General features: G+C 45.9%; 1 protein-coding gene across 4 annotated transcripts in view; it reads left to right on the forward strand.

Annotated features, from left to right (window-relative positions):
* Nucleotides 1–27,254, forward strand: part of Dop1b (DOP1 leucine zipper like protein B) — a 114,931-nt gene that overhangs the window by 62,903 nt on the left and 24,774 nt on the right. For 3 of the 4 annotated variants that reach the window (XR_008218928.1, XM_052741229.1, XM_052741230.1), the window contains 6 exons: nucleotides 2,148–2,270; nucleotides 2,653–2,787; nucleotides 6,814–6,869; nucleotides 7,826–7,861; nucleotides 9,752–9,856; nucleotides 9,954–10,020. Coding sequence is in view for 3 of the 4 variants with exons in the window: in XM_052741229.1 (XP_052597189.1) it covers nucleotides 2,148–2,270; nucleotides 2,653–2,787; nucleotides 6,814–6,869; nucleotides 7,826–7,861; nucleotides 9,752–9,856; nucleotides 9,954–10,020 (522 nt within the window). In the remaining variant the exon portion in view is untranslated. The remainder of the gene's footprint in view (nucleotides 1–2,147; nucleotides 2,271–2,652; nucleotides 2,788–6,813; nucleotides 6,870–7,825; nucleotides 7,862–9,751; nucleotides 9,857–9,953; nucleotides 10,021–27,254) is intronic. The other variant, XM_052741232.1, reaches the window with a different exon arrangement.

The raw sequence follows: 27,254 nt of genomic DNA on the forward strand, positions 1-27,254 counted from the left end.
CGTCTGAGGCCGGGGCACTCCAGTGTGGGCTGTCAGTGTGCTTTGGGGAGTTTATCTTATTAAACATACCAGCCCCAAAACATTGACTCTGTTAGTTTTCACATCTCCGCCTCAGAGGGCCGCAGGCACGCGAGCTGGCCTGGGGTTATGTCACTGTTTGTGGTGGCTCAGAATTACCTCGCACAGGAGCCGGGTACCCCAGGCGTGGCCTTCGGGCTCACAGTCACCAGTGCTTGGCAGGGCTGGCATCTGCGGTGCTCCCATCAGCTCCAGAGGTGCTCCTATGGATCAGCTCCAGGGTGCTCTGTCAAGTGCCATCATCGGAATGACATGGCCATTGCTGTCTTGGAATCAGAGCAGCTGTGATGGGCCCCATGGGACTCTGACAAGAGGGGCCCACTAACGTTCCGTTGTGTGGGGGAGGGTGCTCCACCCCTCCCTGAGGAGATTTTCCCTGTGGTGTACATTACCTGCATTCCTGTGGGTAACCCTCCCACACATGCGCCTGCGAGTAAACCCAGTTAAGCTCACTGTGGTTTGGTGAGATGGTTCAGTGGGTAGAGCACCTGTCTCTCAAACCTGGTGACCTGAGTCTGAGCCTCCAAACCCACACAACAGCTTGAGGCCTGAGGGTTGTCCTCGGACCTCCACACGTGAGCTGTGGCACACACGTGGTCTCTCACGCACACATCATACACTCGCACATCGCACACACTAGTTGTAAATAAAAGTCAGTTACTGGATTCTTAAAAAAATGAGTAAGCTGGGCATGGTAGTGCACACCATTAACCCCAGTGCTCAAGAGGCAGAGGCAGAGGGATATCTGAGTTCAAACCTACTGTGGTCTCCATAGTAAATTCCAGGGTAATAGTGAGACAGACTCTCATAAAGACTCACGGGTTACCAAGCTGGACTTGGGTGACAACATTCTTTGGTCTGTCATTGGTTCCCTTTCATGGTTCATAGATCCTCACATCTCTGCAGGAAAATTGAACCCAGTAGGTACATTAAAAGGAAGTCTGTGCAAATTCCCGCTGCTTGCGGAAGCTGCTCTCCGCAGGTCCAGAAAACCCTCTGTACGACTCATTCTGTCTGGGCCTCAGTCTCCTCATCTGGAAGACGAGGCTGTTGCTGGGCTCTGCTGCCTCATGGGAGGATGGGCTAACTGCAGTCAAGGAAAAGGCTTTGAGTACTCGTCTACCGTGAAGTAAGCATGAGCAGTGAGGACATAGTGACCTCTGTCCATGCTCCTGTGGGCCAGCAAGGCAGAGCCTGGCCCTCATGGCCGAGGCCAAGACGAGAAGAGGAGGGCACCCTGCGGAGGCCGCAGGCTCTGACAGTGCATGGCACGGGGCTGGCTGGTCTGTGGTGCAGGGAGGGTGCAGTACTGGGCAGAGAGGCTGATCCGAGACCAGGGTAGCAGGGTAGAACCAGGACAGAGTGTTCAGGGCAGCAAGGATGAACAGCAGCTTTCAGGAAATGGGAGAAGCCAGAGGCAGAGTATATGATGGCTAAGGCCAAGTTACAGCTTCATCCTGAATGGCTTAACCGATACAATTTGGTGGATGCTATATACTTTTAGAACTTGAATGTTAACTTTTCTAGTGAATCTAGGCTCTCTTCCAGCTGCCGGAGATAAACCTAGGCTGTGGGGTTTCCGTGTGAGAGGAATGCACCTCAGTGGGAGAGCATTTTCCAAGCATGCTCCAGACCCTGGATTGCATTTCCAGTGCTGCAGAGGAATGCACACAAACAGGCACATCCATAGGTGTACACACACACACACACACACACACACATACACACACACACACACACACACACACACACCCGTGACCAGGTTTAGTTATCCCTCGGGAATACTTACCGTCTCAAGACCTGGCAAGCACCTCACCTGACTGTGTCCCTCCTTCCTGGACACACTGTGCTTCCCTCTGCAGGGGTGTCTGTCCCGTCTCATACCCAGCTCTTACAAGGGTCTCCGCCCCGTCCTCTGTCCCAGCCCCCTCAGCTGTGAAACACACCGCTGGAATTCTGAGTCAGTTCTTACCGTAGATGGCAGCTAAGTGTGCATCAGGTGAGGGCCCGGTACTGCTCTGTGAAGATCTTTTTATTTGCAACTAACTTCCTGCTTTTCTGTTTACCAGATCATAAGACAGAAAATTTTAGACTTGCTGAACCCCTTGACAGCCCATCTTGGGGTTCAGCTGATGGCTGCAGTTGCTACAGTGTGGAGCAGAAAGCAAGCTCGGCGCCACAGCAAGACAAAGGTAGATGAAAGCAGAGGGGTGGCCGTGTGGTAGCAGGAGGGAAGTGATTTCCACAGATGTCCTCCAACCTCTTCATGTTCGCTGTGGCGGGTGTTCCGACACCTATGCACTCACGTGATAAATGACATGAAATGAAAAAGGCACTGACTGTGGAGGCAGCCAACATCAACCTCGGGCCTACACACACACACACACACACACACACACACACACACACACACACACACACACACACACACGTGTACGTGGATTCACACATGTACATACTATGGGGAAAGCAAATTCCTTTGTCCAGCGATAGCCGCAGTGGAAGGCCGTGTGTGTGCCATTTCATTTTTATTTTCTCCTATAAGCTTTCAAGGAATTCTTCTCTTCCGGGCAGATCGTCCCCGTGACCAGCGCATCCCAGCACACCCTTGTCGACCTGGTTTGTGCTCTCAGCACCCTGCAGACAGACTCGGTGCTGCAGCTGGTGAAGGAGGTGGTGAAGAGGCCACTGCAGATCAAAGGGGATGAGGTGAGCCACCTGGGAGCACACCCCGGGCACGCCCTGGGAGCACGCCCCAGGAAATCTCCAGGAGTTCCGGAGTCCTTCCTGGTGCTGCTTCCTATAAATTGTGGCCCAGAGGCAGCCACGGGATTCTTGGGTTGTAGTGAGGGGCTGTCACTGTGTTTGGAGGAGGCCTCCAGGGTCCCGGTGTTGTTTAGAGACGGGAGTTAGCTTGCCTGTCCCCTGCTGCCACACACACACACACACACACACACACACACATGGCCACACACACACACACGGCCACACACACACACACGGCCACACACACACACACGGCCACACACACACATGGCCACACACACACACACACACACACACACACACACGGCCACACACACACACACACGGCCACACACATACACGGCCTGGTGCTCAGTTCTTGGCACCTTCTGTGTACTTCGTGGAACAGTTTTTAGAAAGGAAATGGCACCTGCCCTCGGGAGCTCCACAGCCTGAGAGGTGTGGAGAGTAAACAAAGGCAGGCTGTGGGGGGCGGGCAGGCACATGCGACTCAGCAGCCCCCTTGGCAGGGGAGGTGCCAGGCTCAGTCCCCGTGTGCGGTGGTGACAAAAGGAGAGACTAGGTAAGGACAGGAGCATGGGCTGGGGCGGGGGGGGGGGGGGGGGGGGAGAGTGGAACAGGCACAGGCCGTGTGGGATCAGGCCATCTGGACTTGCTCTCCGGTGTTCGTGGAAGTCAGTTAGGCCTGACCCTCCCATAGAGCCTAAAAAATATAGGTCAGGCTTTCCCGCATCCTACTTCGGAAGGACCACGTGTCCCTGAGAAAGACATTCCGGGTTGTCGAAGGCACACCCTCAGGAACAGCGGGTGTATTAATAGTCCTCAGCTCTCGTGAGGAAAAGCTGTAGGAAAGCCGGTAAGGAGCTGTGCGCAGAGACCAGCAGGGGTAAACCAGATTCCTCTGGCAACCCTGAGCTTTCTCTGTGGCCATTGAGTGACGCAGCTTTGGCCAGTGTTGGCTCAAGTGTCTTGTGTGAGTGAGGGTGTTCGAGAAAACGGTTGGTCCTGATGACTGTAGCTCTTACAGTACAAAGTCAATCCCTGGCCGAGGACAAGTTGAAGACAGTCAGAAGACAGAGCTTATTCAGACAGTCGGCGAAGGAAGATACTGTGTGAACCGCAGTGGAACAGAAGGGGTCAGTGTATGACCGAATCACCTCTGCCTGAAGAGAGATACAGACATAGTTGGAGCCGAATGTGAGTGACCCTGTGAGGAACACATATTTAAATTATCCTGAAGGACGTGTCTGGCTGTGGAAAAGGTTACGTGAGTGTATAGTTACAGGACGGAAGAAAGTCACCGAGCAGTGTGTTTACAGACTCGTTGCTGTGGTCTCCAGGAGGGGCTGCAGCAAGCCAGGACTTCTGTGCTCCAGGGATCGGATGTTGCCTCTGTGAAGTTGGCACCTGTACGGTTGGAGACTGAGGACAGTCAGTCCCAACGGAGCGAGCCCAAGGCTAGCAGATCTGATCCAGCCTGACAAAAGTGCCTGTCGAAGGACCTAAAGATGGCCCTAGATGGCTTGGGCTCTTTATCTGCAGCATTCTGGAGGTCCTTCTCAGACAGTGTCCATCTGAGGATGCTTGAAGAGATGAGAGCTTTAGTTCTCAGGGTGGCAGGGTGAACTGTGACGCTCTTGAGTTCTTCCGGCAAGTCTCTACCTAACCATTTACGGAGTCCTTATCAAGACCTTTCCTAGTTATGCGCACGAGCCCCACACACAGGAAGTGCACACACACGAACTGCAGGTGTTGTGTTTTAAAAATGGTGCTCGGCAGTCAGCAGGTGGGACCCAGAGAGAGATGCACCATGTAGACCGCACTCATGTGGAGAGTTTTATTGGGGAGAAGGGAAAGAAGGGAGCTAGGGAGAAGAGGGAGAAGAAGAGAAGAGAAAAAAGAGGAAAGGGGAGAGAGAGGAGGGGGGTGGGGTGGAGCCCACCTCTTAAAAGAGCCTTGGTGCATGCACAAATGGACTATGAAAACAGGACTCCTTAGGATGATGTTGTCAGGACCCTGAGCTGGCCAAGGTACTACTTGCTTACTGGCAAGATTCCCAAGGAGCCGGGCAGGTAATGTCTAAGTGCTAACAGCACACACATGGATTGCACACACACGAACTGTACACACATGGATTGCACACACATGAACTGGAAGCAGAGTAGACTGAATGTGTTGTTTCAGTTTGTCTAGATTCTAGGTTGAAAAATAACTGGAGGCCGGGCGGTAGTGGTACACGCCCTTAATCCCAGCACTCGGGAGGCAGAGCCAGGTGATCTCTGTGAGTTCGAGGCCACTGGTCTACAGAGTAAGATCCAGGACAGGCACCAAAACTACACAGAGAAACCCTGTCTCAAAAAACAAAAAAAAAAAAAAAAATGCTGGAGAGATGGCTCAGAGGTTAAGAGCAGTGGCTGCTCTTCCAGAGGTCCTGAGTTCAATTCCCAGCAACCACATGGTAGCTCACAACCATCTGTAGTTAGATCTGGTGCCCTCTTCTGGCCTGCCTGCATACATGCAGGTAGAATACTTGTACACATAATAAATAAATCTTTAAAAAAAAAGAAAAGACCAATTAGAGTGCATGGTACGGGGTCCTTGTCAGGCTCGCTCCGCTGCCATGGATGCACAGGGCACTGTCTTGGAGAGGCACACACACTGTGCAGCCAGTGGGACCTCTTTGGGTTGTGTTTCTTCAGGTTACTTGAAAGTCTATAGAAAACTATGACTTCTTGTTTGGAGAGTGTAAAAAAGAAACTAGATTTTCTCTGGCTGAAGTTGATGGTTCTCTGGTTATTTTAGTTCAAGCTCCATAATTAGCTTTCTAAGAATAAAGAGAAAAAGTGTTTTGGGACCATTTTTATATAATTCCAGCTACTTGAGATGTAAGGAAGTCTGAGGTAGGCAGGCCAAGCTCTTACACTGAGGACCGGGCACTTCCCTTGTCTAGGGTCATTCTGTGTGTTTATCATGGTCCACATTCTCCCCAGTTTCCTGCGCGGGGAAGTTGGGGCTGCACAGGCAATAGGCTTTCTGTATCACGATAATAGGTTTCTCCGCCAACACAGTAGGCCAGATCAAGCTGAAATGAAAAAGTAAAAGAACAGGTTTATTTGAGCAAAGCAGCTCCTGGGTGAGTCCTCCAATCCCAGAGATCAGTGCCGGAGAAGTCACACTCCTGAACTCAAGCAGGGAGCTCATATACCCTGTAGGCCAGGGGGTGATGACGTGTCCTCCACAAGCTGGGTTTGTGTCCAAGTGTCAAAAGCCTACTGCTTTAGGCGGAGACTTGGGCTGCTTACAACTTCAGGGGAGGAGCTGCTGCAGCCGCCAAGAATGCAGAACTGGGCTGTTCGGCTCCTTTTCTTTGTTGGAGATTCTCTGAGAGGGTGGGGTTTGGAGAGAGAGGAGTGGGGCCTTTCCGGATAAAGCAGGAATGAGCTGGAGGTTCCAGCCCAAGAGCGGCACAGCTGTCTTGGTGTGTCCTCGTGTTTTTACACGAGCAACTCCTGGGTTCAAAGCTCCGTATTATTAGTGTGTTCCTATTGGTCTCATGTCACCTGACCACAAGACTGACAGCTTGAGGAAGCAGACACACATACGTGGCTCGTGGCTTCAGACGGCTCCATCCATTATGGTAGGGAAGGTATGGAAGAGCCGCTCAGCTCCTGGTAGCAGGAGGAATGTGTGTGGAGACTGTTCATGTCACAGCAGACCAGGAAAAGAGGCAAGAGAGGCCTAGGCCAGGATGTGACTTTCAAAGTTTGTCATCCTCCCCCCCTCCCCCTAGCGAGATGTCTCACTCAGCCCCTAAAGTTCCCACAGACTCCTGAATAGCACTTCCATTTGGGGAACTGGTGCGTGTGACATTCCAACCGCAGCAGCTGCAGACTTGTTGAGATTTCTGTTGAGTTCTTTGACAGCCGCCTTCCTACCAGTCTGAGTGACTGCTGTCCTCTTCCTTTTCAGAAATCGCCTCTGGTGGACATTCCTGTGCTGCAGTTCTGCTACGCTTTCATCCAGAGGTGGGCGTCTCCTCCAGCATGCCTGCAGCAGGCGCCACTGTGGGACCACGAGGAACAGCGTGGCTTGAGTTCAGAGAGTGCCTTAGTGGCTTCGCTCTTCCCAGGGCAAGGGTGTGGCCTCAGTAACTGTACTGTTCTTTCTCTGAAGAGCTGAGCTGCCATCGTTAAAACCCATTTCTGCACTTCAGCGAAGCTGTGCATGAGGCTTTTCAAGCTTTAACAGTTTAGATTTATATGAGGTTGACTTTAGAGACCCACAGCTAGGAAAGGGTAAAGGCCTCTTTTAGAAAAAGGAGAAATGGTTTTGTGTCCTGTGCTTAGGCTTATGTGGTTTATGCCGGGTGACTTCTGGTTTGCTTTACTCAGCTGAATCCCGGTCTGGACTGAAATTGGTGGGGGGCGGGGTTCCCCAGCATGCAAAGAGCACTTAGCTGGGCCTCTAGCTATGTCCCTGGTACAGCATGGATAGGGCCATCTGTGCTGGGGTAAGTGAGGGATGGAGGGGACGCATACACCTCAGCCCGCCATGCCTCCTACCCCCCAAATTCCACAGCCTCCCAAAACGGCGCCACCATCTGGAACCCATGTGTTTGAAACATGTGAGCCTGTCAATTGGGGTTGTCTTCCGGGTGGGGGGAGGGAGCGGGGTTCACAGTAAATATTCTGACAACCCAGTGCAGTTCCCTTGGTTCGCACAGTTAACATCTCAACTATTCCCACTCCTCACAGTCTACCTCTCAGAAAGATAAACTGAGGACTGTAATCCCAGCAGGCACTGGGTTGATGATTCAATTCAAACTAGCTGTCAGTCTTCACTCACGAGTCTTTGCAGTCCTCTGAGCTAGGCATGCCACTCCTTGGGATAGCCAGTGCTGACACCAGCTGACCTCAGTGACTTCTGTGCTCTGAGATGCCCAGCAGATTCAGGGTAGGTTTTTATCATCCTTCTGCTGCAGAGGAGGAGCCACCAAAGTGGAGCCAGAGGTAGTGAGGTAGGTACCAGCGTGTGGAGGTGTGGCCTCCCACCTGCATCTGAGCTTTGGCAAACTGTGCTGCAGTGCCTGGCTGTGTAGTGGTGACTGTAGCTAGAGTTTTCCTGCCTGGCCCACAGTCAGGACAAATCTCTCTCACCCGCCAGTCCCACAACTGCTCAGACCCAACCAAGTAAACACAGAGACTTATATTGCTTACAAACTGTATGGCCATGCCAGGGCTTCTTGCTAACTGTTCTTATATCTTAAATTAATCCATTTCTATAAATCTATACCTTGCCATGTGGCTCGTGGCTTACCGGCATCTTCACATGCTGCTAGTCATGGTGGCGGCTGGCAGTGTCTCCGTGACTCAGCCTTCCTCTTCCCAGAAGTCTCCTCTCTCCTTGTCCCACCTATACTTCCTGCCTGGCCACTGGCCAATCAGTGTTTTATTTATACAGAACGATATCCACAGCACTTCCCTTTTTCTTTTTTTTTCAAAAAGGAAGGTTTTAACCTTAACATAGTAAAATTACATATAATTTGGGAATTTGGGCGTAACTTCTCTTACTACTTCCTGCTGGAGGGGGGTGCTGTATCTTATGGGGACACAAAGAAAATTTTAGGATTATGGAGTAGTCCATGAGGCTGTATTGTCTGAGCCAGTTGCCTTCAAACCATTCTGGATGTTGGATCATCTGGGCCATGGTGTCATCGGAGACCTTTCAGGGGGTCTTGGCTGGTCAAACCTGATGTATCTTAACCTGGAACAAATCCATAGCTTCTGGCTTTCTGTGGAAACAAAAGCAGAGCCTCCTTTCCAAAGCAACATATCTTTACATCCAAATTTTGAAGTCAAGGTACCTTTAAAATATACATTTTGGCATAACTCAACAGCTTTTGTAATCAAATGTTTTTCTTCAGTTACGAATATCAAAGAGAACATAATCCAGATTCTCTTTGTGGTAGCCATCTTTACGTGGCTTATTTTTTATATTACCTTGAGCCTATTGCTTTAAACTGCAGCATTCTAAGACTGAAACGGCGCTATGGCTGCTGGCTCCGCCCACCTCAGCTTCCCAACATGGTGGTGGTACGTTTACTGCCAGCTCTGGGAGCCATCGTGGGTCTATGTTTTTATCCAAGCAGCATGTAGCCCAGAAACCTCTTTTTTTTTTTTTTTTTTAATACTAGCAAAGGCTAAATCCACCACACAGCTAATGTGCCGCTTGTAGATGCCTCATTCCCGCCATACTGAAGGTCAAGTGCAAACGCCAGGAACCCGCCAGTAGCTCAAACCCGCGTTTTGTGGCGCCTAGCTGCCCATATGAGATATGAAGCAGGAACCTGGTTTTGGCTCTGTTTAGAATTGCTTATTAAATATTCTCAGGTTTAAGGTGGAAACTTGAGCCATTGGCCGCCATTTGTAGCTAGAGTTTTCCTGCCTGGCCCACAGTCAGGACAAATCTCTGCCAGGTGATATCATCACCATCCTCGCTGCTGGAGAGGCCTGACCTGAGAGCAGCCCTGGGCAGTGGTCACTGGCGGGTGCCACCTTCCTTTACGCTGCATCCTTATCACCCATGATGCATGCTGCCCTCGGTGCTGGGCAAACAAAGCCAGAGAGGAAAGCTGCCCGGCTGGTTGAGACTTTCATTTTACAGACAATGAAACCCAGAGTACCCCACATGCCAGAAGCTGAATTCCAGGTTCCTAACTGCAGATGCTTGCCCCAGTGCTAAAACCAAGCTTGCACAGACTGTAAAAAAGACTAAAAACAGGCCAGCGTTGGGCCAGTCAGATCCGCTGTTCGCCCATCTGCTCTCCTGCATCTGAAATGTGCTTCCGAGTAAACACGCTTCTGTTTCCCACTGAGATTGTGCTTCCCTGTCTTTGCTTTTCCTATAGACTCTCGATACCAGACTTGCAGGAGAACTTCCCCTCGCTCTTGGGTGTCCTGAAGGAGTCTGTGCAGCTGAACCTGGCCCCCCCTGGGTATTTTCTGCTTCTCAGGTACAGAGTCTCCACATGCAGGGGGATACAGTGTTTACTATAGCAGCACACTTGATTGCTGTAACAGTCTGACCTGAAGCTGATTGTCTCCCAACAGCATGCTGAATGACTTTGTGACAAGAACACCCAACCTGGAAAGCAAGAAGGACCAAAAAGACCTCCAGGTGTGTATGTGGGAGTGTTTGAAATGGTGGGCCATCCTGCAGTGCTGAGCCTCTTCAGGATGCCACTGTTGCAAAGAACCTGTACACAGAGCCTCAGCCTAGCTTCTGAGTCCCTCCCATTAGTGAAGAGTTCAAGTAGGCTTGGGCTGGGGTATTCTCTGAAAGCCATGTGGTGTTGGAGCTGCCTGCTGGGGAGTCTGTGAGACGCCCTCCTGCTTGCCTGTACGCTGATGTCTGTGAAACATGGATGTTTCTCATCCCAGGATGCTTTCCTCAAAACCTTCTCTTTGCCCCAATATAAAAGCAATGCGGCCAGGCGGTGGTGGCGCACGCCTTTAATTCCAGGAGAGGCAGGCAGATCTCTGAGTTCAAGGCCAGCCTGGTCTACAGAGTGAGTTCCAGGACTCTTATATAGAAAACCAAAAAAATAAAAAAGAGCAATTATGTGTTCATAAGAAAATTCAGAAATACTAGAAACAGTGAAACTTACCCAGATATAGTGGCCTGTAATCCCAGCACTTGAGGGTCAGAAGGCTAAAATTGGGATGCTGAGGCAAGGGGATTGCTATGAGTTCCAGGAAATCACATGGCTACTTAGTGAGACTCCACTTAAAAAAAAAAAAGTCATGATATAGTTAAAACATCACTATTCTACAGTTATTAATATTGATTAAGTCCATGGCTATATTTATTTTTTTTATCAAAGGCTTCAGTTTAAACACATATGTACAGTATTCCTCGACTCCAAAACCAAATGTTACAGGGAGCCCACCAGTTCATAGCCATCTGAAGTTCTTTATTCCAATCAGCCGGGACTACACTCAGGTATTCAGGACCCAAGTGTAGCCCCGAGCGTTTAGACCAAGGGGCTTTAAAGGGAAAACCACGTCCTAGTTTCTCGCTCTGCAGCTGCAGGGGGAGGTTTGCACAAGCCAGCAGTTTACAGGAGCTAAGGTAAGTTAGCAGGGACATCTTGGCCTCAGGTCCTAGAACAGAGTTGGGTAAGTTTCCACAGGATCCTCCATCAGGAGATCACATTCTAGTTAAACCTGAAATGGTCTGAGTGAGAATCCAAAGATGGAGGAGCCTCTGCACCGCCCTGCCACACTTACACATAAGACGCCGAAATCCAAGAATGCCTAAGTCCCTGTGTTAACTGACAGTGTCTGCCAGAATGCAGACGTAGCCTCCTGTGTTCTCTCTCCCTTCTCCCCCTCCTCTCTTCCTTTGCTTTTTTCCTATTCTCCCGCAGTACTAGGGATCAAACCCAGGGCTGTGCACATGGCAAGACCCAGAAAAGTATTCTGCCACCAAGCTGCATCCCAGCCCTTGGCTTTCATCGTCATCGTCATTGCTGTTGTTATTATTATTATTATTAATCTCAGGTTAATGTGTCAAGTACTGGTTTCATCCTAGCATCTTTGCTCATCTGTGTCATTAGATCTCCTTCTGTTTGTTCCTCTTCCCCCACGCTCCCGCCCCTCCTCTGTCTGGTTCCTCACCACCACCTCCAGTCACCCTTCTTCTGCGTGCCTCCCATCATCCTCACCGTCTTCCACCTTCCGTAAGATCTCATCTACCCCCTCACAATCCCATTTCTGGTTTCATGACACTCCCTCCCCCCCACACACACACGTACACATAGTGTACATATACATATAGGAAACTCACAGTATTTGTTTTCTGAGTTTATTTTGCTTAACATAATGACTTCCAGTTGTGTCCATCTTCCTGCAAATGTCAGCATTTCCTTTTTCCTTGTGGCCACGTAAAATCCCATTGTACACATATCCGTGAAATTCCATCGTACCACATTTTTCTTTATCCATTTGCCTCTTTTTCTGTTTTGTTTTATTTTGCCTTGTTTTTCGAGACAGGGTTTCTCCGTGTAGTTTTGGTGCCTGTGTTGGTTTTAAATGCGGCACTTTTACTCTGTGAGGAAAGGTCGGAAGCAGGACAAAACCCAGTATCAGAGCTTTATTAGGAGGCGGGGAGGACAGAACAGAGTGGCCAGGCCTGTGGAAGATACGTGCGGAGCAGGAAGGAGGAGAGAGCAGAAGAGAGGGGAGAGTGTGTGTCCGGCTTTTTAAGGATTTCCCTGCACATGCGCAGGTGGGCTTACGGAACTATATAATGCACAGATTGTGTGACCACGCTGCATGCATTACGTAATCACGCAGCACACAGATGACCTAAGACTTAAGACCCCTTGCTTAGCTAATGGACTGCACGTGTGCGGTCATGCAGCTGGAGGAGTGGCAGAAACCTAACAGCCTGTCCTGGATCTCTCTCTGTAGACCAGGCTAGCCTTGAACTCACAGAGATCTGCCTGCCTCTGCCTCCTGAATGCTGGGATTAAAGGCGTGCACCACAACCACCTGGCCCATTTGTCTCTTGATGGAAATCTAATCTGGTTCTCTTTCCTTTTAGCCTCTGGTTTTTTAAAAATGGTCCTCTTGCCTCAGTCTCCCATGCTTGGACCATAGGCCTGTGCCACCATGCCTAGGGCTGTTTCCGAGTCTGTTTTTGTGGTGCTGAGGATTAACCAGGACTCCTGAGCTATTGTTGGGTCCTGGAATTAACAGGGAGCAGACCATCAACTCTCCAGCCCCAGGGGATCTGGCACCCTTTTCTGGCCTCTGTCAGCATCCACCCATACAGAGCTGTGTACACATAAATAAAAAATTATTAAAAATTAAGAACACACACATATACATGATTACTTATTAAATGTTCCTTGCAATTTAGCTTCTAGGTGACCGCAAACAGTACAGTTAAGAAAATACCTTTAGCCCGCTCTGCCAGAGGCATTTGAACACCCTGGATCTCAGGAGGAGGATCTCAGGAGGTAGAGGCAGATAATTGGGAGTTCATAGTTATTCTTGGGGCAAAACCAGCCAGCCTGTTATACATGAGACCCTGTGGGGGGAGCTTAAAGTCAGCCTTAAAACAGACAGATGCAGTGATTCTCTTAAGATTTAATTTCTCTAAGGAAAGAAACAGTGAAGCCCACAAAAGCTTATCTTGCTGTGTAAAAACTTTTGTTCTTTAATTTAAATCCACCTGTTTTTGTGACTTTTATTAAGAGTGGGCCAGTTTTTATCTTTTTCTAATTTATTCTTTGACAGCGTCACACACGTGTTTTGATCATATTCATTCCTCATTACCTTTCAGAAATTACTGAGGTCCAGCCTCTTTAATTTCCTAGCCAGGTGATAGTAAGTGGTGCTGGTTACCGCAGGGAAAGGTCACAACAGAACCCAGTGGTACTTTTAGAGCTTTATTAGGAGGGAAAGGCGGGGAGGTGGGGGAGGAGAGCCAGGCCTGGTGGGGGAGGGAAGTGGGAGAGGGAGCAGAGAGAGAACACAGAGAGAGAGTGGGGGGTCCATGTCTGGCTTTTTTAAGGTGCAGATTGTGTTATCATGTAGTCACCAGTGCCTGCTGATGACGTAAGACACAAGACTCCGAGCTGCACATGTACAGGATCCTAACACCAGGGGCTCAGAAGAGACGCTACTAACGGCGCGGGGGGAGGGGGGGGGTTGTCTGTGGGAAAATAATCTAAGTACACGATGCTCTTTCATCTGTCTACTTTATTCCTCTGAGGTTAAATTCTGTCTACACAGCTTCAATTCTATTCTCATATTTAGCTCCTCTCTGTCCCTTCTTCTCCTGTCTTCTGATAACTCTAACCCTTTTCCATTCCTTCCTCATCTTTATCCACATTCTTCTCCATCTTGGTTCTCCCCACCCCCACCCCTGTCTTCCCAGCAACCTGACTTTTTTTTTTTTTTTGGTTTCTCAAGACAGGGTTTTCTAGCTGGAGAGTTTTCTCTCCAGGTCCCGCCAAGCCTTGGCAGTCCGACAGCCCACTTATAAAATAAACACACAGACGCTTATATTATTTAAACTGTTTGGCCTAATGGCTCAGGCTTCTAGCTATCTAGTTCTTACATCTTAAATTAATCCATTTCTATAAATCTATAACTTGCCACATGGCTCGTGGCTTACCGGCATCTTCACATGCTGCTTGTCATGGCGGCGGCTGGCAGTGTCTCTCTCACTCAGCCTTCCACTTCCGAGCTCTATTCTCCTCCTTGTCCCGCCTACACTTCCCGCCTAGCCAATGGCCAATCAGTGTTTTATTTATTGACCAATCAGAGCAACACATTTGACATACGGAACATCCCACAGCAGGGTTTCTCTGTGTAGTTTTGATGCCTGTCCTGGAACTCACTCCGTAGCCCAGGCTGGCCTCGAACTCACAGAGGTCTGCCTGCCTCTGCCTCCCGAGTGCTGGGATTAAAGGCATGTTGTTGCTTGAGTTTTCCTGCCTGGCCCACAGTCAGGACAAATCTCTCTCACCCGCCAGTCCCAAGCCGCTCAAACCCGACCAAGTAAACACAGAGACTTATACTGGTTACAAACTGTATGGCCGTGGCAGGCTTCTTGCTAACTGTTCTTACAGCTTAAATTAATCCATTTCTATTAATCTATACCTTGCCACGTGGCTTGTGGCTTACCAGTACTTTACATCTTCCTTGTCCTGATGGCGGCTGGCAGTGTCTCCCTCACTCAGCCTTCCACTTCCCAGCTCTATTCTCCTCCTTGTCCCGCCTATACTTCCTGCCTGGCCACGGGCCAATCAGTGATTTATTTATTGACCAATCAGCAACACATTTGACATACAGACCATCCCACAGTACTTCCCCTTTTCTTTTCTTAAAAAGGAAGGTTTTAACCTTTACACATCTCCAAAGTCAGCTTGGTATATTTGGGAATTTGGGCGTAGCTTCTCTTACTACTTCCTGCTGGAGGGGGGTGCTGTATCTTCTGGGGAAACAAAGAAAATTTTAGGATCATGGAGTAGTCCGTGAGGCTGTATCATCTGAGCCAGTTGTCTTGAAACGGTTCTGGATGTTGGGTCATCTGGGCCATGGTGTCATCGGAGACCTTTCAGGGGGTCTTGGCTGGTCAAACCTGATGTATCTTACTCTGGAACAAATCCATAGCCTCTTGCTTTCTGTGGAAACAAAAGAGACTCTTTTCCAAAGCAACATATCTTTACATCCAAATTTTGAAGTCAAAGTATCTTTAAAATATACATACTGGTTTAACTCAGCTTCCTTTACAATCAAATATCTCTCTATAGTTAAGAATCCCAAAGACAACACAATCCAGACTCTCTGTGTAATAGTCATCTCTACGTGGCTTATTTTTTATATTAATTTTACTGTCTCTTTAAAGACTTTATTTTTTAAAACCATGTATTTGTTTCTATACTGTATATATATCACCTTTTTTTGTCTCTTTCAAGCCTACGTATATTTTACACACATTTTAAACTATTACATCTGAATCTGTCTTATTGTGAATCTATTGCCTTAAACTGCAGCAGCTGTGGCTGCTGGCTCCGCCCACCTCAGCTTCCCAACATGGCGTGGTACTTTACCACCAGCTCTGGGAGCTATCGTGGGTCTCTATGCTTTTATCCAAGCAGCGTGTAGCCCAGAAACCTCTTTTTTTGTTTTGTACTAGCAAAGGCTAAATCCACAATGTAGCTTAATGTGCCACTTGCAGAGGCCTCATTCCCGCCATACTGTAGGTCGAGCGCACACGCCAGCAACCCGCCAGTAGCTCAAACCGGCAGCTGCCGCTCATTTGAGAGAGACAATTAGGAAGCTGTTTTTAGCTCCGTTTTAGAATCTTTTTTCTCAGGTTTTAGGTGGAAACTCTTGCCACCACGTTGGACGCCATTTGTAGATGTATCCAACCTTCTTATTAAATAAGAAACACAGAACCAATGCAAAGAAGAAAGCCAAGAGGTCAGAGCTAAGAGCTAAAACCTTACCCTTCCTCCTGCGGTGGTCCTACCTCTCCGAACCAGAGCTACCCCTGTGTTAAAGTCTTTATATAGAGTTCCTGTCCTGCCTTCTCATTGGTTGTAAACCCAACCACATGACCGCCTCCTCACAGCCTGTCTGTATAGGCCTTCAGGTTTTCCATGATTGGTATTAAGATTAAAGGCATGTGTATCCAATAATGGCTGTATCCCTGAACACACAGAGACTTACCCAGCTCTGCCTACCAAGTGCTGGAATTACAAGCGTACGCTACCACTGCCCTGCTTTCCTATGGCTTGCTAATAGCTCTGACCCCCGGGCAACTTTATTTATTAACATACAAATAACATTTTAATACAAATAAAATATCACCATAGCATGTGCCATCACCGCTGGGCCAGCCTGACTCTTAAAATACAAAGCAAAGCTTCCAAGCTCCCCACAAGAGCCAGGATAGCCAGCTTCATTTGCAACCCAAAAGGAGAGTGAATAGAGGAGGTGGGGTCAGATTAGGCCTGGAAAAAGTCAGAAAGGGAATTTACGTGCTCAAAATATATTCTTATATGTGGTTAGGTGAAACGTTACGAGTCTATCATAAATGTGCTCAATCTACAATCTTACAGGTGGTTAGGTAAAAGAGTCTGTAAGTCACTAAAATAAAAATGCCTCTATTTTCCTATGACACCATATACTGGCAGGGTGGGTGACTCTGCTCGGAGCTAGGAAACCTGCCTCATAGCTCCACTGCACGTGGTATGCAAAAATCCCTTTTGTTCTGAGTCAGTTGCTCTGGAATGCCATTTGGCTGTGTATTGGTGAAATTATTAAGGCCACTCCACGTAGTTAAAAGGAGATTTATTTAATGGCGTAACTTACAAGTTAAGGGATAGGTAGGTCGCGGGGTCTGGGGAAGGTGTATCGCAGTCCAGCGGTGTTCTCTGGAGCTCTGCTTGGCCCACCTTCACCGTCCAAGGTCCCGGAACCGAGTGAGTGTGCCGCCCATCCAGATCTCAGGTCTCCAGGTCCCTCCCTTGGCCCTGCCTTGTAGGCGTGACAGTTGCCGAAGTCTCAATGGGGGTTGGAACTTCCAGATCAAAGCTGGAATGGCAACCCACTACATCTCCCCCTTTTTGTCTAAATAAGAAGGTTCTAACCTAATACAAGACTATATACAAAGGAATGGTTATCAAATATTGTCCAGGAATAATGAGGGATAATGACCTAGATAAGATGGAACTACAACCAATGCAAACAATATCAAGCAAGAAACACATACTAAAATCCAGAGAAGTATAGAGCATAGGTAAATGGCATGTTACAAAGATCATTCCAAAAGGTGTCCTATCCTAAAGAACCTGAATCTAATACTTAATATGTTCTATCTACTAAGTTGTAACTATAACTGCTAGTCTTCAATCCCATCAAAGACCTGAGAAGGAATATAATGGTACCTGAGAAATGGTAGATGGATGCAAGCAACTTTCGGGAATCTTGTAAGAGTAGACCGAGACAGCTGGCAGCCTGGACAGTCACCTAATGTTTCTCATCATTGTTGGGGCATTCAAATTGGCTACAGGCATAAAGTATCTGACAGACCATTTTCTGAAGCAGGAATTCTGAAAGACCATCTTAACCTGTCTTGGCAGAGTACAGTGGTCACTTTCCTTGTGTCCCGCTTGTCCAGAAAGGATAGCATTGCATTTGTACTGTCAGCCGTCGAGGCAAGGGCAGTTCTTTGCCCAGTAAGCCATTTTGTGCCAAGAAGACAAACTTCCAAATGGAAATGTCTTAGAAGCCCAACATTCTCTTGGGATCAAATTGGTGCAGCCAGGAGCAATTGTGTCTCACGTCAACAGAATTCTAAGTTATTTAAATGCCATTTTCTCTAGGTCTATGAAGTGTTTGAAGATTACCTGTCCATCTGATCTATGTATCTGTAAATCTGGATAACCTGTAACTATAGAGATGACAAGCATAGGTGACTATAAATCTATAAGTCTTATCTACCGAAATAACCTAAGGACTAAGGCTTCACGTAAACAAGGTAAACAGTCTATAAGCAAGTGTATGGTAAAGAACGATGACTTCAAAATTGTGACAATACACAAGATGTTATAACAGAGGTAGGAGTATATAGTGCGATATGCAATATGACAATAATCTTAAATACTTAGCAATATTTATAACAGAGGTAGGAGTATATAGTGCGATATGCAATATGACAATAATCTTAAATATATATCAATGTACCGAATATCCTAAACAGAAGTAGAACATACATAAAGTATGACAGATATAAATTTACATTTGTATCAATATACAAATATTTCAAATAAGAGTAGAAATATATGTACATTATAACAAATATAGTTCTGTATTTGTATCAATATACAAATTATCTTAAACAGGAATATAAAATAGTTTACATTTGTATCAACATATAAGAATCCATAACAGTGCAAATTATTTAAGGCTGCTATTTTACTAAATTTGTTTACTAGTATACACAATAATCTACCATAATATCTTATACCTATCCATTCCATTTCTTCTTTTCCTTTTTTTTTTTTTGAATACTGAGTCTAATATTTCCTTCCACCCCCAACCCTATAACCATCATCCATAACCCTGAGAATTATGAAACCTAAGGGAGAAGGGGTGTTGTTTTCTTAGAATTGCTTCCTGCTGTTTAGGGGGTGATGTTATCTCTGTTGGGTACTGTGAGAAAGCTCAGATAGTTAAATCTCAGTTAGACTAACTGTAGGTTCTGCAGCAAGTCTTAGAGTAATGGGTAAGATTGTCTGAAATTCTGGTAAGAAGTATAGTATGATGATGATTACCATGGCATCATTCTGGATTGGGTAGAGTTGTTGTTGGGGCCCCATCTTCCTTCTGGAGACTTCTGAGATTGCTATTAGAAAAACTTATTTGTTATCAAAATGGAAATTTGGATTTAAAGAGGACATAGCATGTAAGAAAGGATTCTGAGAAATCAAGAGGAAGCATGGAGAGAATTAGAATCTAGAAGACAATGGTCCCTTTTTTATTGGTTTTCTTCTGTCCCACACCAGAGGGCTCTTCTGATATGGGACTGAAGAATCTCTCAAACTTTTCTTTTAGCAATATGCTTGGGTTTAGAGAAGGAGTGAGCCAATTCCATCTCCAAAGCCAGCTTGGCTTATAATTGAATTGGAACCACAACTTTTCTAGATTGATAGAGAGATAGATGTTAGACAGTGTGTAGATTGGTACCAATAGATTCTTTCTTTCTGCTGTAAACATCCGGATATCCAAGGCCTTATTTTGGGAAGATGGGTATTTCCATTATCCTGGAAAGACAAAAGCAGAACTCTACCCCAACCTTTGATTGTTAAATTTTTCTTACAACTTGTAGAGATGTCACATTGGTGGATGATCTTTTACTTCTCCTCGTCAAGGGGTTTTTCCTGTTCGAATCGAATTTTTATTAATTTTGTTGGTATCCATAGCTTTTCTTCTCCTGCAGAAACAAAGGCAAAACCCCTTCCCCAACGTAGAACATATCCAGGTTTCCATTCTGAGGTCAGCACATCCTTGAAATAAACTGGTTGGTTTAGCTCAGGAGTTTTGACTGTCGTCCAATGTCTCTCCGCAGCTGTTGTTCCTTTCTCATCAGCATTGAGAAAATTCAAGGTTAATAAAGCACTATGCAATCTATTTCTAGGAGTCATTGTTACCTGTTGCTGTTTATTTAGCATATCCTTTAAAGTTCGATTGGATCTTTCTATGACTGCTTGGCTTGTGGAATTGTGTGGTATACCTGTAACATGCTTTATATTGTAATAAGCAAAGAACTGTCTCATTTTATTGGAGACATATGCTGGGGCATTGTCTGTCTTAATTTGTACAGGTATTCCCATGATGGTCATAACTTCTAATAGGTGTGTAATCACAGAATCAGTCTTTTCAGAACTCATAGGAGTTGCCCATTGAAATCCTGAATAGGTGTCAATGGTATGATGTACATACTTTAATCTTCCAAATTCTGCAAAATGAAACACATCCATCTGTCAAATTTCATTTCTTTGTATACCTTTTGGATTGCTCCCTGCAAGTAATGGAAGTTGGTTATAGATGGAACAAGTAGGACATTTTTTCACAATATCCTTAGCCTGTTGCCAAGTGATGGAGAAATCCTTCTTCAAACCTTTGCTATTTACATGGTATTTCTTATGAAATTCTGAAGCTTCTAGCACATTACCTATTAGTAACTGATCAATCTCATCATTACCTTGTGCTAGAGGTCCTGGCAGACCTGTATGGGATCTGATATGTGTTATATATATAGGATGTTCCCTTTTTCTGATGATTTCCTGCAATTGTATGAATAATGAAGTTAATTCTGTATTATCAGGAATAAATTCAGCAGTTTCAATATGTAAAACAACTCTCTCTGCATATTGAGAGTCAGTGACTATATTGAGGGGTTCTGTGAAGTCCATCAGTACCATAAGAATGGCATACAGTTCTGCCTTTTGTACAGAGCTGTTTGGACTTTGTACCACTTTACTTAAGTCTCCTGATTTATATCCTGCTTTCCCTGATTTATCTGCATCAGTATAGAATGTGAGGACTCCAGAAATTGGCTTTTGTCGTACAATGTGAGGAAGGACCTATTCAGTCTTCTTTATGAATTCTATTCTCTTGCTTTTGGGATAGTGTTTGTTAATCTCTCCCAAAAAGTTACTGCAGGCTCTCTGCCAGTATTCATTATCTTTCCATAGTGATGAAATTTCTTCATTAGTTAAAGGTACTACAATTTCTGCTGGGTCCATTCCTGTCAACTGGCGAAGTCTTAGTTTACCTTTCTGAATCAAATCAGAGATCTTTTCTATATAAGTCTTTAATTTCTTATTTGGTTTGCATGGTAGGAATATCCATTCCAATATAATATCTTCCCTCTGCATCAAAATACCTGTTGGGGAATGTCTGGAGGGGAACATGACAAGAATGCATTTAAGTTCTGGATCCACACGATCCACATGTGCTGCTTGAATTGTCTTTTCTACTAGAGCCAATTTCTTCTCAGCTTCGGCTGATAATTCTCTTGGACTATTTAATTCTTTGTCCCCTTCTAGAGTATTAGCCAAATTCTGCAGTCCATCTTTGGGTATTCCCATGATACCCAGTAAGTTGGAAATGCTTCCTAATAACTTTTGAAAATCATTAAGAGTCTTCAATCGATCTCTCCTTAGTTGTACCTTTTGGGGTCTAATTTTTTGTAGCTCTATCTTATATCCTAAGTAATTAATAGAATCTCCTCTTTGTATTTTTTCAGGAGCAATTTGCAGTCCCCAGCGAGACAAAACTTTTTTTACTTCTTCAAACATGCTTTCTAATGTATCTAATTTTGGATCAGCTAATAGGATATCATCCATATAGTGATAAATTATAGATTGTGGAAACTTTACACAAATTATCTCCAATGGTTTCTGCACAAAGTATTGGCACAAAATAGGGCTGTTTAACATTCCCTGTGGGAGGACCTTCCATTGATATCTCTTGACTGGCTGAGAATTGTTATAATTAGGTACTGTGAAGGCAAATTTTTCTGTATCATTTTCTTGTAAAGGGTATGGTAAAGAAACAGTCTTTTAAGTCAATAACTATTATAGGCCATTCTTTAGGTAGCAGAGAGGGCAAGGGCATCCCAGTCTGTAGGGAGCCCATTGGCTGAATTACTTTATTAATAGCTCTCAGATCTGTCAGCATTCTCCAATTATCAGACTTTTTTTTAATAACAAATACAGGAGAATTCCAAGGGCTGGTAGATTCTTCAATGTGTTGAGCATTTAACTGCTCTTGAACCAGCTGTTCTAAAGCTTGTAGCTTCTCTTTTGTCAAAGGCCATTGTCCAACCCAGACAGGTTTATTAGTTAGCCATTTTAAAGGTAAGGCAGTTGGTACTTCTGAGAGTTCAACAACAGTCGTGCTGTTTGTGAACAGCCTGAATGGTTGGTGACTGATTTTTATAGCATGTCATGATATTGTTCCTAGAAACATGCATTGGTCTGTATTCCTTTTCTGAAAGTGTAGGAATTTTAATCTGGGTATTCCACTGTTGTAACAGATCTCAGCCCCAAAGATTTACTGCTACATTTGCTACATATGGCTTCAGCCTTCCTCTCTGTCCTTCTAGCCCTATGCATTTAACCCATCTCGAACTCTGTTTTATCTGAGATAGGGTGCCAATCCCTAAAAGTTGGACATCTACCTCTGGAAGAGGCCAATTCGGATGCCATGATTTTGGTGTAATTATAGTCACATCTGCACCTGTGTCTACCAGGCCCTCCAGAACCAGGCCATTAATTAGAATCCTAAGCTTTGGTCTTTGTTCATTTACGGAAGTCTGCCAAAATATTTGTTTTATAGTGTTCTTTGTAAACTGTGATCCACCTATCAGAGCTGTTTTATCATCCATTGCAGTATCGGTCTTTACATTAGGCATTGGTTTATTCAGTTGTCCTGGAGAGGAATTTCTTCCACAGTGGCGGGGAATGTTCGTACTACATTTGATTTGGGGGCCTGCAAGAGGCCCCCTGAGGCGTTTCCCGCCAGTAAAGGGTTGCCTGGTATATCTATTTTTGATCTGCACTCACTGGTCCAATGTCTGCCTTTGCCACACCTTCTACATAATCCGGGAGGTGGTTGGGGTCTCCTGTTTAGGCTATTCCTAAAAGGAGTATTACTTCTAGGAGTACCCCATGTACAGTTTTTACTTATATGACCTGGTGTACCACATTTAAAACATTTGGTAACACGGGGCCTTCTTTCACCTGTGGGATTTGTCTCTCCTATCCAAGCCTCATTACTGTAGTTACGAGACTCAACACCATTAGTATACTGAATCCACTCTTCCAAAGGAGCTGATCTGATCTTTAATGGTGTAAGTATTCTTCTGCATTCTGCATTAGCATTGTCGAATGCCAAGGACTCAGTTAATACTTTTCTTAATTCTTTATCTGATGCAGCTTTTGTTATAGCTGTGTTCAGCCTTTGTAAAAAATCAGTGAAGGGTTCGTGAGGTCCCTGAAATATCTTTGTGTATACCTCAGTTGGTTTTCCAGGTTCTGGAATTTTTTCCCAAGCATTTAGAGCTGCTGTACGGCATAGGGATATTGTATGCTCATCATAAGTGGCTTGTACATTTCCTGTCAGCGAAACATCCTTCACCAAGTATTTGATCTTGGGAGATCACAAAACCTCTGATTTTACCTTGTTGTTCTAAATTTTTTGCCTCTTCTCTCAACCAGCTTTTCCACTGTAGCTGCTGGCTATATTCTAGAACAGCTGAAATTAACTGATGCCAGTCATCTGGGATGATTCTATGTGAGGTAGACCACGAGTTTAACATCTGTTTTACGTATGTGGAGTGTATCCCATAGGTAACTACTGCTTCCTTTATATTTTTAAAGTCCCTTGTTGAAATTGGTTGTAATGTATATGTATTATATGGCTCGGAGTATTTGTCATCTGCTGGCTTCTCATGGATGATAACAGGATAAGCCATTGTGTGAGAGCCATTTGGAGATGTTACAACCTCTATGGTCTTGCCCTTCTGCTTATTAGGTCCCTTGTCATGTTTACTGAGAGTTTCTTCTAAGGCTTGCAAACGAGCACCTAGGGTCTGTTCTAGGGAGTGAACCTCCTCTCTGGCAAGGAACTCCAGATTTCTCATGGAATCAAAGAAGTTTTTATGTTCCTCAGAAACACATGATTCCATGGACCTTATCTTATCAATTAATGATAATCTTTCTTCCTTATATAGTGTCTGGAGAGTTAGTGTTCTGTCCATTAAATATTCACATTTATTATCAATAAGATTAATTTTTGGTACAAGCCTGTTTTGTAAATCCTGATCAGCAGATTCCAGTGAAAGAATCTTTTTCTGTACGCTTTCATTGCTATCTCTTAAAGCAGATTCCAGAGAGAGAATCTTTTTCTGTAAGCCTTCATTGCTATTTTTGAAAACCTGTAAATCCTGGCTAGCAGATTCCAGAGAGAGAATCTTTTTCTGTAAGACTTCATTGCTATCTTTTAAAGCCTGTAAATCCTGGTTAGCAGATTCCAGAGAAAGAATCTTTTTCTGCAAGCTTTCATTGCTATTTTTTAAATCCTGTATCAGTCCCAATAATGACTCATCTTTGTTCTTGTTATTAAACCAGTGTTTGAACACTGTGTGAATTATTACAATGAATGCCAAAATGGTACAGGCCAGATATGCCTTAGGAAGGTCGTATATTTCCAGGAAGATGTCATTCATCATACAGGCAAAAAGGTTTTCAAATTCTTGTGAGGTAATGTTGTCAGCCATATTACAAGAATTACTCAAAATTTGTTAGTCAATTTTAAGGTGTAAAATTATCAGGTACTTTTGCTTACCTTTCGTGGTTTTGGGGGGTGTAGTAGCACTTTTCAGCCAGCAGGTGGCGTTGGTACAGCTCCAAAGCAGGGCCTGCTGGTGATCTTGGCTGACTGCAGCTCGCTGGAGTCAAGATGGCGGGAGCCGGAGCCGGTGCTGGCACTCAGGAAGCTGGGGAGTGCCTCTTTCGCTGGTCTCGGGGCTAAGCTAGGGAGCTGAGACCGGACTAGCTGCTCCCTTTTTGGGAATGGAACCGTGTCGGCGTTTCCTGGTTATATGGAACTTTGCAGGTGGGTTTAGGTACCGGCTAGCTGGGGAGGAGGCTGAGGGTGGGAGCCACCCAGGCCTTTGGAATTTGCCCCACGTGAGTGCCAGATATTGGTGAAATTATTAAGGCCACTCCACGTAGTTAAAAGGAGATTTATTTAATGGCGTAACTTACAAGTTAAGGGATAGGTAGGTCGTGGGGTCTGGGGAAGGTGTATCGCAGTCCAGCGGTGTTCTCTGGAGCTCTCTTGGACGGTCCACCTTCACCGTCCAAGGTCCCAGAACCGAGTGAGTGTGCCGCCCATCCAGATCTCAGGTCTCCAGGTGCCTCCCTTGGCCCCGCCTTGTAGGCGTGACAGTTGCCGAAGTCTCAATGGGGGTTGGAACTTCCAGATCAAAGCTGGAATGGCTACCCACTACATCTGTGAGAGAAAGGAGGGTCTGAGCTTCATTTGCAGAAGAAACAAAGCTATACCTATGATGCTAGAGAAGAATTTCAGGTAAATACACTGTTAGAAGTTCTTGGAACCATGCATAGCACACAAGAAAGTTATTACAGCAACCAGCTAATATGTCACCAAGACTTCTGAAGCCATGGCTTGACCTTCTGAAAAGGCCTTGACCTTCCAAATATTAGCTTTTGTGATAGTAGCTGGATTCCATACATTTCCTGCGGCCTGCAGCACTTCCCCTCTCAGCCTCCTCCTGAGCCCCCCCCCACAGGTGCCCTCCTGCTCTCCTGTGGGTGGGTCTCCTGGAGCTTGATGAGGGCTGCCTGCATGAGCAGGTGGGAAATCACTTGTTGGAGTGTGGACAGCTTAATGGCTATACCACAAAGACACCAGCTCCCTTGGCCCCATAACCATGATGTGTCTGTGAAAGCTTTGTTCCAAGAATGACGTCCTAGATTCTGGTTTTCTGTATGTGCATTAAGTTTTGTTCTTAGAATATGAATAGTGCCCCCTTTTATAGCCCGCTTTATTAGATACAAGTCATTTCTATAAAACCAGTGGTTTACGGCTCTCCCAGTATAGTTTAGAACTTTTATAATTCTTAGAGGGCTTTAGTGATGACATGCGTGTGTGATGTTGGTGCTTTTTAAATCCACTGTTGATGTATTTGTATCCACTTCAGGCTAGGGACAAGAAAAAGAAAGAACAGGGGCTGGAGAGATGGCTCAGAGGTTAAGTGTGATGGTTTTTTAGTGGCACTCTTACCACCAAGGAAAAGTCATGAAACACGACAGAATCCACTGACAAGAGTTTTATCAAGACAAGGAGAAAGGGATAGCTGTGATCAGGCCTGTGGAAGGACATGTGTGAGAAAGAGAGTAGGGGAACCTGGGACCTGTCTTATAAAGGCCAGGACACACCTGCACACACAGGCCCACGCATGCGCATAGATCATGTGGTCACGTCCACGTGATTATATAACCATGTAGCCATGGGGCATGGGTTACGTAGGACGCATGACCCGGAAATGACTAGGTGGAGATGACTAAGTGTCCCGCTGGGCATGCACAACCATGGGGGTGTGGTTGGAATTCCTATCAAAGTGTACTGGTTGCTCTTCCAGAGGTCCTGAGTTCACTTCCCACACACATCTGTAATGAGATCTGGTCCCCTCTTCTGGATTGCAGGTGTACATTGTTAGTTATTATGTGGCGCTGTGTTATTCATTAAGCAGCGCTGTTTACTGTGCAAGAAAAGCCACAAGGTATGACAAAACCCACTGTAAGAGTTTATTAGGGGAAGGAGACAGAAGGGGGTACTTAGGCCTGTGGGAAATGATTGTGCAGGAAGAGAGGGGAGGGATAAGATGGAACCTGCTTTTTGTAGATTCCCCACACACATGTGCATATGCCACACATGCGCATAGATTACATGATCACCTACATGGATTATGTAGGACGTAAGGCCCTGGGATGACTGTGGGGCGTTTACCCACCACCCCCACAGTTCCCCAGAGTTTTCTTGAGTGCGAGCAGCAGGAAATATTAGATAGAAGGATTTATTGTGGGGAATCTTGCGGAGATAAACAGAAAATAAAGGATAGCCTCCAGAGGGCCTGGAACCTATTCTAATGGCCCCAACTGTCCCTGCCCCAGGGTTTTTATAGAGACGCCAAGGGGTGGAGCAAAAGACCTCCTCCCCCAGCACAGCCAAGTGCAGACCATCTCAGACACCTGCACTCAGGCCCGTGGTCCTAATCATCCTCTATGCGGACCTGCTGGGTAAAGCCACAAGGAACCCGAGAACGGGCTCCCACAGATGACTCAGCCTCTTGCTTGGCTACTGGACCGTGCATGTGTGGTCATGTAGCTGGGGGAGTGGCCAGGAATGTTATCATACATGCATATAGAGCAGTCATATACATAAAAAATAAATTAATTTAAAAAAGAAAAGAAAAAACAAATTACATTTCTTGAGTTTAAAAATTCTAATAAATATATAGCACTTAATTATAACCCTCTAGAATTCAGTTTGTATCTGTTCTGTGATGCTGTTCCTGAGAGACATGAGCAAACATTCTCTAGCCCCAGACAGGAAAAATGACAGACCAAGAGAAGGGACCCACCCAAGTCCCACTTGGTGAACCGCTGAGTTTTACAGGGATTACGTACAGGCGTATGGGTGAGGGGTTATAGGAGCAGAAATCACTCAGACAGCTGCATCCCTGGAGCCCACGCCAGCGTGGCTGACAGCTGGGTACCTGGGGCACAC

Source organism: Peromyscus californicus, unplaced genomic scaffold (assembly GCF_007827085.1).
Source record: "Peromyscus californicus insignis strain IS unplaced genomic scaffold, ASM782708v3 Scaffold_16__1_contigs__length_79575227, whole genome shotgun sequence".
NCBI classification, from domain to species: Eukaryota; Metazoa; Chordata; class Mammalia; order Rodentia; family Cricetidae; genus Peromyscus; species Peromyscus californicus.